The 15069-nt window shown below is 55.4% G+C and overlaps 1 protein-coding gene across 3 annotated transcripts in view; it reads left to right on the top strand.

The window, feature by feature from the left end:
* The window catches only part of NEK6 (NIMA related kinase 6), an 82985-nt gene that overhangs the window by 43593 nt on the left and 24323 nt on the right, over positions 1 to 15069 (top strand). For all 3 annotated transcript variants that reach the window (XM_010984355.3, XM_064490504.1, XM_010984356.3), the window contains exons 3-5: positions 6994 to 7134; positions 8474 to 8536; positions 11751 to 11861. In XM_010984355.3, the coding sequence (XP_010982657.1) occupies positions 6994 to 7134; positions 8474 to 8536; positions 11751 to 11861 (315 nt within the window). The remainder of the gene's footprint in view (positions 1 to 6993; positions 7135 to 8473; positions 8537 to 11750; positions 11862 to 15069) is intronic.

Genomic DNA, 15069 nt, shown 5'->3' on the forward strand with positions numbered 1-15069 from the left:
GTTTAAACACTGTCTGGGGAGATATCATGGCTCAAACCTTGCCTGTTGCAGGACATAGAAACCCCTCAAGTTGACGGCAGAGGCATTTTCCTTTATGGCAGGAGGCATTGCTGTTTCCCCGAAATCATCCTTAGAGAAAAGAGCCAGGCTCCATGATGGCAAGAATGTTGTGCTCTGGACCAGACTGGATTTGGTTCCCAACTCCACCCCTCACTAGCCAGGTGACACTGGGTAAATGACCTTACTGAGCCTCCGTTTCCTCATCTGTAAGATGGGCCCATAAAGAAAGCAAGATGATATATTTTAAACACCCAGTATGGTATCCAACATCATGGGTGTTAATGAAATGGTATGTCACTGATCTTATATTTTGGAAATCATTTTGGTTTTCACAGCTAAAGAGCCCAGAGCTGGAAATACCCTCCGTGGAGAAAGAACAATTTAGCAAACACTCAGACTTTGGCTTTTGTTAACCTTCTGTGTCCAAGGCTAGTAATTTATTCATTTCAAGGTGCTTTCTAGCTCTGGGTGCCGTCAGCAAATGAAAATATGTTGTCGAACTGGAGAGAATCATATGTGAATTTCATATATACTTGAGAAAGTGGAACGTGGTTGCTTTTATTGAGGTTTCTAATGAATGAATGCATGGAGTTGAGAAAAGGAGCTTAAAATTTCCCCATGGCTTAAGATTTTACCAATTTGCTTCAAAGCGGTTTCATCAGGAAAGAAAGGCAAGGCTCAGCTGACCCACTAAGAACCACATGAATTTCCAAGAAGGAGAAAGGTGTTCTCGTCTGAGAAAGCCCCGGCTAATGTGTCTTCCATCTGGAAAGTCTTTGTAAACCTGCTTGGGACGTGCCAAATGCAGCTATATTCGGTACTATTCAGAGAGAGAGGAATGTGCATAACTTTGCAGGGGTTGGGGACAGCTGTCCTTAGGTCTACATTGTACAGACCAAAATCTTTATGAAAATCTTCCCAAAGCAATGATGGTAGTTAGGTAAGATTAAATGACCAAATATTAACTAACGGCCATTAAAATTCAAGGAGTGTTTGCTGAGTGCTGTAAATTCGGCAAGTGCTTGTCTCCTTTCTGCCTTGGGTCTGCTGGGGAGCCCTCTACATAAGTAGGTGAAGACGGTGCAGAGGTGGAAGCCCCCAGGGAGGGATGGACAGATGCAGAGGAAGCCCAGGGAATGGGGTGGCTGGTTCTGCCCGGGGCATCATGGTCAACAGGGAAAGCTCTAGAAAGGAGGTGCCATGGGCTGACGATGATCAGGAGTTTGAGGCATGAAAGGGAGAAGAGGATGTTCCAGGAAGAGGAGAGAGCCATTGGAGCTGGTTCCAGATTCTCTCATCCATATGTGTAAGCTCAGCTTTCTCTGAGCTTGGTTAGTGAGGCTCGTCCTGGGGGAGTCACCACAATTGAGATGATTTTAGATTTTGTCTTTGGGTGTCTCCATGCTTTGGGCATCTTGCTCACTGTTCCCATGAGCTGAGTGCAGATAGTGTAGATCGACTTCCAAGTTGAGACCATCATGGTGGTTGTGCCAACATTACAATGCCTGGCACTTAGCACCTCATTTCATCTTCCTACCAACTCAGAGAAGGACATCTTACTCAGAACTCTGTTTTGCAGTAGAAGAAACCAGATGAGTAGTAACTTGTCCATTTTACTCTTGAGGGGCAGAGCGAAGAGTAGCTCCAGGTCTTGTGGCCCCACCAAGCACCTTCTGGCCACTGGGTCTGCAGGAGGGAAGACTGGCTTCGGGTATGAAATTAGCCAGATCGTGAAGAGCTGAGTGGGGTTGGCCTCATACAGAGTCTGACAACATGGACTCTAAATGGCGCCCTTCTTTTGTGCAATGCAGATTTAAAACACATCGCTGTATACACATACACCAAATCCATTAGAAGTTCCCTACACACGATGTCAGATGTCTTTAAAGGTGAAATTCATTTACAGGAAATGTCATTCTGATGAAGTGTGCTTTTTAAAATCATAGAAACGATTGCCTTAAAATTAATGATGCATTGCAAATATCAGGGAAAAAAGACCCATCCAGTGTAAAGATGATTAAAATTCAGGTCAGAAGTCTGACTTAGTCAGGCTAAATTTTTTAATGAGATTTCAGAAAATTAATTGGGCGAATGCATTTTTATTCTTTTAACATGTAATTTTATGCTCCTGCTTAAAAAAAAAAAAGGATTTGTCGATGCTGAGGCTTATGGTGGTTCAAACATTTTAAACTCAAATTAGCACAGGGTGGGGGGCGTTTGTGGCCTAATTTGATCTGACTTGGGGAAGAGAACTGGGTTTCTCTGAGCTTTCTGGGGCGGGGGTGTCCTGGGGTGGTCCAAAACACCCCCTCCCCCTACTGTATGTCTGGTCTGGTCCTCCCATTTGTTGGGAGGGTGGAATTGGGGTAGAGGTGATGCAGGGACCTCAGCCATGTCCTTGGCTCCTGGTCCTGCCAGATTCCTCCTGTGGTCCAGGGAGTTGCTCCCAGAAGCTCTTCCTCTCTGAGATCGTGAGTCCTCCCTGGGCCCGCTACGTCCTCCCCGCCCCTCCACCCAATCTTTTCCACCTTTGGGGGAAAAACTAAGGGGCTCCCATACTGGGAATGGGGGTGAGTAGTCAGAAATGGAGTCTGGTGTCCACAGCACAGCCTAGAAAGGGAGACGAGCCTGTTGTCTGGCACAAACCCTTGGCAAACAACCCTGGGTGACTGGACGGAGGACAGTAAAGTCAGGAGGCTGCAGGTCCGTCCACCTCACCGCTTTACTCTAGCCAGGGATGTTGGGTGAATGACTTATCTGAGCCTCGGTTTCCTCATCTGTGGAATGGGGCTATGAAGACTTAAGTGAGATGGTGTACTTTAAATATCCAGCACGCAGCCAACATCATGGGTGTTAAGCAAATGGTATGTCATTGATCTTATTCTTAGAGTTTAAAGTTCATTTTAGTTTTTATAGCGAAAGAGCCCACGGTTAGAAATATGCCCAGCACAGACCCTCAGGGTTGGGGAGGGGCAGGGGGATGGGGATGTTGAGAACAACAGTTGAGAACTCCCTGGGCTGGTTCCCTGGGCCAGGTCCTCGCCAGGCTGGGCACTGTGCACACCCTGCCCAGGTCATCCCCTGCTCCATTCTCCAGACGTTCTACAATGCCAATAATAGTAATAACAACAACAAACATGGAGCGTTCATCTCCTAGGTGCCGGGCCCTCTTCTAAGGACTTTCACTTAGTAACATATTTAACCCCCGTCAACCCTCTGGAGGGGGTACTGTTTATCTCAGTTGTACTGACGAGGAAACTGAGGCCCACATGGCTTGCCCACAAGTGTCAGAGGCAGGATTTGAACCAAGCCTCCAGGCCTCAGAGTCAGTGTCTCAACTGAGAGAGCCAGAGTAGCTGTCACCTCTGCCAGCCTGTGCCCAGGGGCTGTGTTTATTTCCCCCAGGAGGGAGTGTGGGGTCCCAGACATAACAGAACGGTAAGCCTTAGATGAGCAGTTTCCAGAAAGGCCATCAGGATGATGACTCTTGGAGCCACCATCCTACAAGCTGTTCGGGGCAGCTCTGCGTTTGCCCAGCGGTTCAGAGCTCCCCAGACCCCTTCGCCAGTATCTCCTGGAATCCTTCCGGGAAGTCCAGGGCCGACGTTTCTAACATTCCCCACGATGGGTGACCTCACTCTGCTGCAGGAGCAAGAGGGCCCAGCCAGGAGGGGAGGAAGGCCTCAACGGTGGCAGCAGGGAGAGGCCTGGCCTGTTGGGGCAAGAACTCAGTTCAGCTTTTACTTTTCTACTCCGAGCCCTGAGTTAAATCGGGGTCAAGACTCTGCTGGCTCAGGCGGCTGCACCCGGGAGCCCTGTGTCCCACCATGACCACCACCTGAGCAGAGGCCCCCCCGGGGACAGGACCCAGTCCTAACCCCTGTGAGAGCAGTGGCAGCCCCCTGAGCCTGCCCGGACTGTGCCCCCTCACCCCTGCGCTGCTGCCTGCAGAACCTGCCCCCTCCTCGGAGCTTTCCTCTAATTAGGTCGAATGGGTTGTGACAGGAAATGCAAATCTGGGTCATTGCATATGCAGATGTGCAGTGGAGTCTCAGCGATGCCGGCAGGTCGCCTGCATCCTCTGGGAGCTTCTGGGCGGCTGTGGAGCTGGGCAGCCTGGCCCCTCGAAAACATCCTGGGGTGGGTGGAGCATGCTGGGGACTCCAGTCTTGGGGGGAAGCAGCCCCGTAACAGCAGAGCCAGGACCCCTAGAGAGCCCACCCTCCCACCCTTCACTGTCCCAGGGGATGCCGACGTGGGACGGAGGGACCCTGCCCTGCGTCACCAGCAGTGCAGCTGGCTCTCCGTCCTCAGAGCCCAAGCCCCAGCTCCCACACTGGTGACTGTGCCTCCACTCCCTTATTCATAAAGTGGGATTACTAAGCCTTGTCTTACAAAGCTGTTAGGAGATCTAAGTCATAAACCTGTCTAAGCAGCTAGTAGGGCAGCAGACACATAGTAGGTGCCTAACACACGACTTCCTGTCATTCTTTTCAGGAGAAAGTGTGGTTCCTTCAAATGCCAAGAAAGGTGCCTTTTTCTGAGTGTGTGATTTCCGCTGCACCTGTAGACGTGGCAGTGGCTGGGTCACAAAGTCCCTTGTGCATCAGGCTGTTTTGAGCGCATTTCATCGTGTCATTCGACAAGCATGCCCTGAGCGCTTACTTTGGGCAGGTCCAAGCCTCAGTTCAGGGGGCACAGAGGGGACTAAGACAGGGGCCCACTTTCCATGATGCCCATGGTTAGGGGATAGGGTGGGCTTAGGGGCTGAAGCAGGAAGTGGAGGCCTGGCTAGTCGTGGGGTCTTGAAGGAAAAGCAGAGGCGGCATCTGAGTTGGGCGGCCACATGGTCCGGGCTGAAGGATGTAGGCTGTGGAGTTCCCAGTCCAGGCTTCAGATCCCCGCCATTACTCGCAGTAGGGTCTGGAGCAGGTCACTGCCTCCCCTCCGAGCCTCAGTCTCCTGAAATGGAGATAGCAGTGATACCTGCTCACAGGAGCCTGGGAGGTGTTCTGCACCATGCCCGGCACATAGTACGTGCTCACTAAATGCATGCTTGCCCATCTTAGGTGGACACTCAGTATACAGGTAGGTTTGTTCCTGTGACTACAGAACTTACCTGACAGAGACCAGCAGGTGTTGGTAAGAGCATTATCTTTCTCTTCCACCAGCCCTCCCGCCTGCTCTGGTCCCCAGGCAGAGCATCTTCAAATCTGCCACAGGAGGTAATTATGCTTCAAGACTTTAGAGTCAGGGTGGGCCCAGCTGTTGTCTTGCCGAGGGGAGGAGGCAGCAGGGTTGCGAGGCCACGTTCCATCTTTCACTCTTGGCAGGAGGGTGCCCGTTAGGATTTCTTTGGCACAGAGCTGGGCCTCGGCCGGTACAGAAGGGCACGAGCAGAGGTGGGGAGGAGCCACTCAGAGCCACTCAGGGCCCCTCCAACCCCGCCACCTCCTCACTCCAGCCCCGCCCATGCCGATCAGTAACAACCACAGGGGCCACTGAGCCCCTACTGTGTGCAGCCAGCCATCTCACAGGACCCTCACAGCCACCCTGTGCACACATATGCTTCTATACCTCCCACTTACAGGTGAAGAAACTGAGGCACTGGGTGGTTTGGGTAACAGCCCCAGGTCACCAGCCAGTGACCCAGGCCACCTGGCCCCGCATTCAACTGCCGGTCACACAAGGGTTCCCAAGGCTCTTGCAGGGCTTATGGGCCTATTGTTGGCATTCCTGGTGGGGAGAATTCCAGAACACAGCCCAGTAAAATACCTGATGCTCCACCCTCTCAGATGCTGGGCTCTGGTCCAAATCTGGAAGAGGCATTTTCACTTGGGAAAAGTTAGCAGCCTGCTCCTGCTGCAGTGTGGCTCTCAGTGTTTCTTGCTCCTCCCCTACTTCCCAAACTGAATGCTATAAACATTTCTGTCCACCTACTATGTGCAAGTCATCCAGCAACAACTGGAGACCGGTCTTCATGTCACCACCAGGTGGGGAGAGTCCCCAGTGTTGGCAAACCCCTGCCCCAGACTGGCAAGGTGGGAGCTGTAGCAGGAGGGAGGGCCCGTCCCACCAGGCTGAGGTGAAGTATCCTGCCCCCTTCCCCACCCACTTCCAGGGCCCACCATTGGCTTCCCCTCCTCTCCTCTTCCTGAGGAGGAAACACACTTTGCGGATGTGTTTTGGGGGTGGGGGAGTGCACCTGGCCACTGCTGCCTCGTCTATTGGTTCCGTCCCTGGGAAGGTCCTACAGCTTAACTGTGGCTTTCGTGCTGGCCTCTGGAGAGTCATCACGAATTCTTCGGATTCTTCACATTGCCATAAAGGGGCAGTTTATCCAAAGAATGGGCTCAAAATGTAGGACTGCAAATTTAACCTGCGTGTTCTCATCTCTGAGATGGGAATGGCTACCCCGGGAGGGGAAGTGGCCCCTCTTACAATGACCTACAGGGTCTGGGTTGGGGCCACACATGATGGGCCATGGGGCCAGCGAGACCCCAAGGGGCCTCCCCAGGGATGTGTCACTTTGGAGGGTTGCTTCCTTCGATGTTTATTGCACCTGTCCTGCCGGCCAGCTCCAGCCAAGGCATAAAGGACTCAGGAGTGAGCAAGGCAGGTGAGGCCTTTGCCCCACGGAGCCAGCCTTCCAGGGGCAGAGACAGGAATGAGCAGATGAATTGGCCAGATCCTGAGGGATGATGACGAGGGCTGCGGAGGAAACCACACCAACAGCAGGCGGTTGTGGGATCACAGGGAGGCGGTGTGCAGAGCACCAGGGGCGAGGGGGGCTCTGGTAGCGGGTGAGCAACCAGAGTCCCTCCTTCACCTTGGAGGGGTGCTGCCGGGGCTCTGGAAGGGCAGTGGCCCCTGGGGACCCGGCGCTCCACTCAGCTTGGCTGATCACCGATGCCCCCTGTCCGTCCCCTCCAGAGGCACCCGAATGCCCTGTCTTTTCGCTGCTCACTGGCTGACTTCCAGATCGAGAAGAAGATTGGCCGAGGACAGTTCAGCGAGGTGTACAAGGCCACCTGCCTGCTGGACAGGAGGACAGTGGCTCTGAAGAAGGTGCAGGTGAGCCAGCAGCCCCGTGGGGTTGAAACCACATGATGGGAGCCAGCTCATGTCTGGACATCATTGCTCTGGGCTGGTCCCGTCCCTTCCCTGCCTTATCCTTACCCTCCGAACCCCGTAAACAAGGGAAATTAGCACCCACCCCACTCACTGGGCTATGGGATAATCAGGTGGACTTGTGTTTATGAAAGCTCACCATGAACCATAAAGGAGAAGTATTAGCACACAGTGAGCACCTGCTGTATACAGAGTCATGCTGGGAACGCTCAGAACCTTGACCACAGCCCTGCATAGGGATCATCATCCCATTTTTCAGAGGAGGAAAACTGCAGAGATGTGGCTAGCTCACCAGGGCCAGAGGGAGCTAAGGGGGAGCTGAGACTCAGACCCGAGGCCAGCTGACCCTCTCTGGTCGGTTCCGGGCTTGAGTGTCCTTCCTGACCTCCGACTCCCTCCTAAATAGAGGTGTGGGGTCGGGCAGATGGGTTTTAAGCAGCAAAGCCCGGCCAGGAAGCACTTCAGTGAGAGCCACTGCCCATTTCAGTGCTGCTTTGCTGCAGAAAATGGCTTTACATCCTCCAGGAGAGCCTCCAGGGTCCCTCGATTTGCTCATTTACCTTAAAGAATGAGATCAACAGCCTGGGCAGAGGAGGCCCAGGAGAGAGGAGAGAGAATATAGCTCAGACGCAGTCACGAGGTGGGGAAGTGGCCAGCACGACTGCTGATCTGTGAGCTGCGTGAGCAGCCTCGGGTGGCTGGAGGAGAGCTGAGCTCCTCTACTCAGGAAAGGCCTGTGTTCTGTTCTTTGTCTACCTCTGTCCTGGTTTTTAGTGCCAGGATGGGTTCTGTGGTGGGGCTGCTCCAGTGTCAACCTTCTCTGTTCCTGTAACTTAGAAGGTGCTGGGAGGACCCACGTGGAGTGAACACTGTTGGGTTGGGGTGTCAGGGCACAGTGCTGTGTGCTGGACCCCCTTTTCTTACTCAGTCCACATGACCCCCTGTGAGATTGGCCCCATTTACAGAGGTGAAGACTGAGGCTCCAAGCATGTTTCCTGTCCTGTCATTTATCAGTGCATGAACTCAGTAAGTCACTGGACTTCTCTGGACCTCAGTCTCCTCCTCTGTAAGTCAGCAATAGTAACTCCTGGCCCATGGGAGTTGCCATGATGATTCGATGTAAATCGGTCAGCACTGCGCCTGGCACACAACCATTGTCCTTTTAGGGTTCCCTCGAGGAGGAGGTGGGAGAACCTGGACTGGAGTCCCGGTCCCTGTGCTCCCTCTGGGGGTGCTGGCTGCTGGGTTTTAACCGCTCTTCCTCTGTTTCCTCTCACCCAAGATATTTGAGATGATGGACGCCAAGGCCAGGCAGGACTGTGTCAAGGAGATCGGCCTCCTGAAGGTGAGTTCCTGGGCTGAGCGAGAGCCCCTCGCTTCCTTGGGCCAGGCTGGATGCATCATGGCCGTCACAGCCCTTAGCCGGTTAGGTTCAGAAACGACCTACTTTGAGGGGCAACAGCTTGTTCATTTTCTTGTGGTCAGGCGGGGACCCCACCTCACCTCTGCCCAGTCCTCGTGGTGCCCCCAGACCAGCTCTCCTTGTCCCACATGGATCCTGGATGTAGATGGCATGGAAGTCCTTGCCTCAAGGCATCTGGATCACACTGCGCCCGGTGGACCAGGCCAGTGGGGAAGGAGTGAGGGTGGGTTTTGGGTTGGACTGCGGTTTGTCCATCTCCCTCTCTCTCCCATCCTCTTGCTCCCACCAGGAGATGCTCTCTGTTGGGGAGACTCAGCAAAGCCAGCCTGGGGCGCTGGGCAGGGTTAACAGCCAAGCACATGGCCCCTGGTTCTGGGTGCTGGAGGGACTGAGGGCCTCTGGGTTGTCATCCTGTTGGGCTCTTGCCAGGCCTCCTACAAGGAGGAAGCAGGATGCACAACCGAGGCTGGGTCTCCCCAAGAGGGTAGCTGATGTACCCACCCTGCTGTGGGCAGAAGTCCGTGGTTCAGCCAGATCTGGGCTGACTGAGCAGGATTGTAGGAAGGACAGACTGGCCAGGGCCCATCTGGGGTGAGGGATGGCGGTGGTGTCTGTGGTCATCCCTTCCTGCCTCCCCGCTGGCTTCCCCATTGCTCTCCTCAGAGTCAGAGATGACAGAACTTTCCGGACCAGACCTAGCCCTGGCCTGGGGCTGCTCTCTCCTGGGGATCCCTCCCTACTCCCCAGGCTTAGGAGGGTGATGTAGGAGGGACACAGGGGTGGGCTTTGGAGGCCTAGGAGCCTGGGTTCAAATACTGATGTCTTCATTTACAAGCTGTGTGACCTTAAGCAGGTGACTTAACCTCCCTGAGCCTCAGTTTGCTCATCTGCTCAATGGTGAGACTATCTGCCTCACAGATAACGGGCAGATAGAGAGGATTAAATAAAATCATATCTGAAGAGGACCTGGCGCAGGAGAGCACACAGTAGGCACTCACTCTTCCTGCTCCCCACCGCCCTGAGAAACAGAGCGCTTGCTTGGCAGCTCCCTGTAAAGCGCAGCTTCTGGTGGCAGTCAGGCCTGTCCCCTCCATCGAGGACTCTCAGGCAGATGGGGGAACAGATAGGCAGCAGATGGTGACTGTCTGGGGCTGCCAGCTGACCCAGGGACCCCAGGGAGACCCTGCAGAGGCCAGGGCCAGGTCTCAGAATCTGGAAGGCTGGGCTGAACCTACTTTGGGAACCCCAACAGCATGGACTTGGGGGCAGATCATGGTGGCCTCGAATGCCACACTCAGGATGCAACGCTTGAACGTGGGAACGAGAGGAGGGCCCTGAAGTGGCTGAGAGCGAGGGGCCGCGGCCGGAGTTGTGAGCGCTCGCTGGGGTGGCCCCCGGCAGCAGTGGGTCCTAGGGATGAGGCTGGAGGCCGGAGGCTCATGGGGAATGTTTTTAACTCCAGCTCTCACAGGTCCAAAATACCCTGCAAAGAACATTTTTAAAGTTCTACAAAATGGTCAACTTTGGGACCCAGCTGTAATCTCGGGGACTCTGATTACCCAGCCCTGGGGAGCAGCTGTGCTGGTCACACACCATCTCCCCACTTGTGGCCAAGAACACACGTGTGCCCCTCATGGGAGTAAGGAATTATACTCACATGAGCCCTGAGCCAGCCTGCTTGGTCCCTGGGCACAGAAATGTGTGACCACATCCTCTCCAGTGAGGCCAGCCCCAGTGGCCTGAACTGGGTCCTGCTGGGGACAGGGTCCTGACCACCCCCCCAGGCTGCAGTGTAGCCGGGTGCCATCGGCCGTGGGCTTTGGAGGTGGACACACCCCTTGCTCACTAGCTGTGGGGCCATGAGCAAGCTGTTGACCACTCAGGGCCTCAGTTTCCTCATCTGTCAAAGGAGGTGATGCTAACAATGCTGTCCTCAGAGGTGTTAGAGGAATTAGTGAGCAGGTGCATTGGAAGGGCTCACTGTAACCTCTGCTCAGAGGCAACCCTCGTTGCCATGGTTACACCCTCTGCCCCAGTGCCAGCCCCTTTCTGGAATTGGACCCAGCTTCCCAGCCTGCCCGTGGGAAGTTGACAGCATGTGCCAGGGCACGAGGTGTTTCTACAAAACAAGGAAACACGGTTCTCCGAGGGGCCACTGGACGATGTCACCCATTGCGTTCATGCCAGGACCCAAAACCAAGGACCTTCCAGTGCAGTGGCTGCCAGCCGTGGGGTAGGAAAGCAAGCCCTGTAGGAACCTCCAGGGCTGGTTGAGGGGATGAACCAAAGGGGGATGGCGTGGTTATGTGATGTCTGCCAAGGTTCCTCCTCATCTCAGGATCCAAGACTAGGCTCTGGGCGGCACACAGCATAGGTGCACCTGCCTCTCCCAGCACCTTCCAGGACTTTTGGAAAATGTGCTTTAAAGTGGCCTCTGGTGCTGATGGACAGGAGCCCCTGTCGATGGGCCAACTGTGTTCAAGTCGCCTCTGCCTTCCCCAGATCCTGGAACCATTTTGGTGTAGGCAGTCAGTGTCGGTTATCAGCAGTTGGCAGGGTTCCTGTTAGCCAGGCAGGGGCTGACTGCAGTCAGTGGGGCGCAGTCCCATCTGGCAGACACTCAGGCCACGGTGGTCAGGCCAGAGGCAGGGCTTCGGTGCTCAGCACCTCACTCAGGGCATCTCTCACACCAAAAATGATTTTTTTTCAAGATTTCACAAAGTGGGGATCAGAAACTGAGAAAGAGTGGGAAGGAAGAAAGCAGGAGATGGATACCTCTAAGTATTCCAGATCGACTCAGTGCAGCAATGGAGCGGCAGGGGCCTGGCCCCACCCTGGAGGGGCCTAGGTAGTGGTGACGAGAAGGAGGGTCATTTCCATGAGTATCTATTGAGTCTTAGCTCCATGCAGTCACCATGTTAGACATTTCAAGGGTGTCAGGCCAAATAATCCTTCACAATGGCTCACCAAATCATTATGCCCATTTTACAGAGGAGGAAACTGAGGCTTGGGGTGCAAAATGGCTTCCCCAGGTCTGCCTGACTCCCAAGCAGAGGCCTTTCCCCCTAAACTCTCACCTCTCCAGCTGTACCGTCTCTCACTGGCTCCGTCTCCCGCTTTTTCTCTCCTTGGGCAGCAACTGAACCATCCGAACATCATCAAGTATTTGGACTCATTCATTGAGGACAACGAGCTGAACATTGTGCTGGAGCTGGCGGATGCTGGCGACCTCTCACAGATGATCAAGGTGAGGGTGCCTGGTAGGAGAGCCGGGTCTGGGGGCTGCCCGGGGTCCAGTACTCCTGCTTGGCTGGAGTTCCTCGCGGCTCTGGCCACAGGCAGAGGTGGCCACTCGAGGACACTCAGCCCCCCTTGCCGGTGCCCTCAGGCCTCAGCTACGTCCTGGTGAGGCCCTCTTAGGCCCCATCCCCACTTGCTAAAAGAAGGCCAGCCACGGACAGAAAGGACTCCTCTGCCGTCCTGCACTGCCGCAGACCATCCACGGGCTCGTGGGCCACTTCTGCCTTGCAGGAGGATTGGGGACAGAACACCATATAGGTCGGACCCTAGCTCACGGACTCCGGGGAAGTGTCTTGTGGCTCCAACTGCCTCATGTTATACAAGAAAAAACAGCTCAGAGTGGTTGAAAGACTTCCCTGAGGATCCCCAGCAATATGGGGACAGCCCCATGCCTGTGGCCCCAGTCACTGCTTCCGAGCCTGGGGCCCTCCAGTGGACATTCCCTGAGGCCCTTGCTACCCTTGAGAGGGCTGCATTCCCACGTAATGTCTGAGGCCGGGGGTCTCTGAGAAGCTGAGCCACATGCCAAGTCCCACAGGCAGACTCGGCACCAGGTCTGGCTCTTATTCTGCATACCCCAGCAGCCCCCGCACTGGTCTGCCCACCTCGCCCCACCTCCCGGGGCACAGGACCAGGTCCACTGTGGGTCTGGACTCAGGGACCATCGCAGCTCCACCTACTGTGGGGCACCTGCTGTGAACCACAACTATGCTGAGCACATGCATCCCTCCCTGAGTCTACACGAGCCTTTAAATAGCAAAGCTCAGCCTCCAAGCAGGACCCCCAGGCCCAAGCCCTCAGCTCCACTCACTGCTTCTCCCTCAAGGTCCTCACTCCCCTACTGGCCTGACCATCATTTGCAGGCCTCCTCCCCCAGCCCAGTTTGTCACTGGGCCAGGCTGGGCCACACTGGAGCACCCTACCCCCACCCCCAGCCACACTCACAAACAAACAGGGCCTGACATGGATTCTCTTATCTTTCCCACCAGGCACTGGGGTTGAGCAATTGCTCAGTGCTTGCTCTTCTGAAATTTGGCTCCTAGGAATACGGGCGTTGCTGGGAAGAGGCATTACTTGAGCTGTTATCACCTGCTTTTATATTTTCGTTGACATATTAATGCGTTTGCAGGGATGTTAATCTCCGCACAGATCCCTGGTGGAAACAGATGTGCTATATCACGTCTTACTTCTTCCTCCCCCCGCCCTACACTTTGTTTCTGCGTCTCTCACCAAACATGCATGTGTCCAGCGCCCACTGTGTGGCTGCTGCCCACATGCTGAGACCTAGGGGTGCTGCTGGCCTGGGTGCTGTCCTCAGGGAACTCGCCTTCTAATGGAAGGGCAGACCTGCGAACAGGCAGTTAGGAGCTGGCACGAACAAGCCAAGTTCAGAGTCTGCAGGAGCCAGGGAAGGCTTCCTGGAGGAGGTGACACCAGAGGGGAGACCCCTAGTCTAGAGGCAGAACAGGTCGTGCCAGAGCCCAGGGGGTTGGAAACCCAGGTATCCACAAAGCACTTTGGTTCAGGAGCTCATTGAACGAGGTGAGGGGTGGGGAGTGTGGGACCAAGAGTGGTTGGACCACCCAGGACCTTGTGTCCAGGCTCAGCATTTGGAACCTTGCCCCAAGGTCAGCAAGAGGCTTCCTGAGACTCATGATGGTGAGTAAACACAGTCAGCTTTTTGTTCTGGAAGAATAACTGGATGCTCAGTGGAGGGAGGGGTGGGGCTGGGGGTGGGAGGGGCAGGGGTGGGCAAAGAGGAAGAAGGGAGACCATAGAATGTGGCCCATGGTGAGAGTGCTTCACCCTGTCAGCCCCAGTGGACCCCAGACCCCCTCACAGCCTCTCAGCCCGTGGCATGGGGCTGGAGTCAGATAGTCGGGGGTCTTGGGTGTCTGGGCAGTTACAAATCCCTCCCCTCCCCGAACGTCAGTTTTCACCCGTCCCGGGGTCCCCATGGGGAGGCAGTTGGGAACTGCAGGGCCCGGATGCAGGTTCCTTCCGATGAGAGGTGGGAGGCGCCTGGGTGTCCAGCACCCTTTGTGCCTGGCCTGGGGTGGGGCACCTCCCTTTCACCCTGTGTCCCTTCCCTGGCTCCCCCGGGGCCAACCCTGGCTCCAGGTTCAACTTGTCACTCACCCCCTGGGTTTCTGGGTCAGTGGCCTGGCTTCCAGGTGCTTCAGGCCCTCCTGTCTCAGGAGCCCTCCTCCTCACCTGGCCTGGTGCTGCCCCTCTGGTCACCAGGCCCCCTCATCCTTCCCTTCCCCTGCCTATGCCTGTTCCCGCCACTGTGGCCCTTCACCAGCAGAGCCTGCTGCGTGCTGCTCCCCACAGGAGGAGCTGGCAGGGTGGGGCAGTAGGAAGACCCTGGGCCCAGGGTCAGACACACCTGCTGGATGACCTTGGGCAGGTCCCTGTGACTCAGTTTCCCCACCTGTAATCCCCCAGCGCAGTGCCTGGGTCATGGTAGCAGCTCGGTTTCCTTGTCCTTTTCCCCTCTCTAGCTGCTCCAGGGTTTCGAGGGGAATAGGTGCTTTGCCAGGGCTCAGCTCATCGTGGTCTGGCCTGGGAGGCTGCTGGCCAGCAGACCTTGCGTCCCAAAGGCTTCCAGTCTCAGGGGCCAAGCAACACCACAGTGGCCACGGTGCCGGTGTTATTTACGATGGATGGAGAAGCTGGGAGCTGCTGCCACCCCGAAACCCACCAGAGACTCTGCGCCTTCCTGCTAAATGTCACACGCGCCAATAGGACATGACATTTAGAAAATCACCGTTCATAGCCTTGCACGTCCCCACTTAAATGCTGTAATGAGGATTAGCTAACATCACAGCATAAATAACACCCCAGCCCGGCCCTCCACGGAGGCCTGAGGTGGCCCTAGGGGCTCAGGGGTCCTGTGCTGGGGGCTCTGTGCCTGGAGCCTGGGGCAGACCACATGTGAGGCCCCCCTCCCAGAATGGAGCCTTGGAAGAGCCTCCTGAGGCTTTAGTGCCAGGCAGGGCCCGCTGTGGCCATCCCACTGTTGGAGGTGCCCATAGGCAATCTTGGCTCTGCCGCTCCTGCTGGCTGACCCTGGGCAAGTTCCTGACCCTCTCTGAGCTTGGTACTTCATCAGGTGGTTACTGGTATCGTTAGAAGTGGGTTAAGAGCTTGGG

This window comes from Camelus dromedarius, chromosome 10, assembly GCF_036321535.1.
Source record: "Camelus dromedarius isolate mCamDro1 chromosome 10, mCamDro1.pat, whole genome shotgun sequence".
In the NCBI taxonomy this organism is placed as follows: domain Eukaryota; kingdom Metazoa; phylum Chordata; class Mammalia; order Artiodactyla; family Camelidae; genus Camelus; species Camelus dromedarius.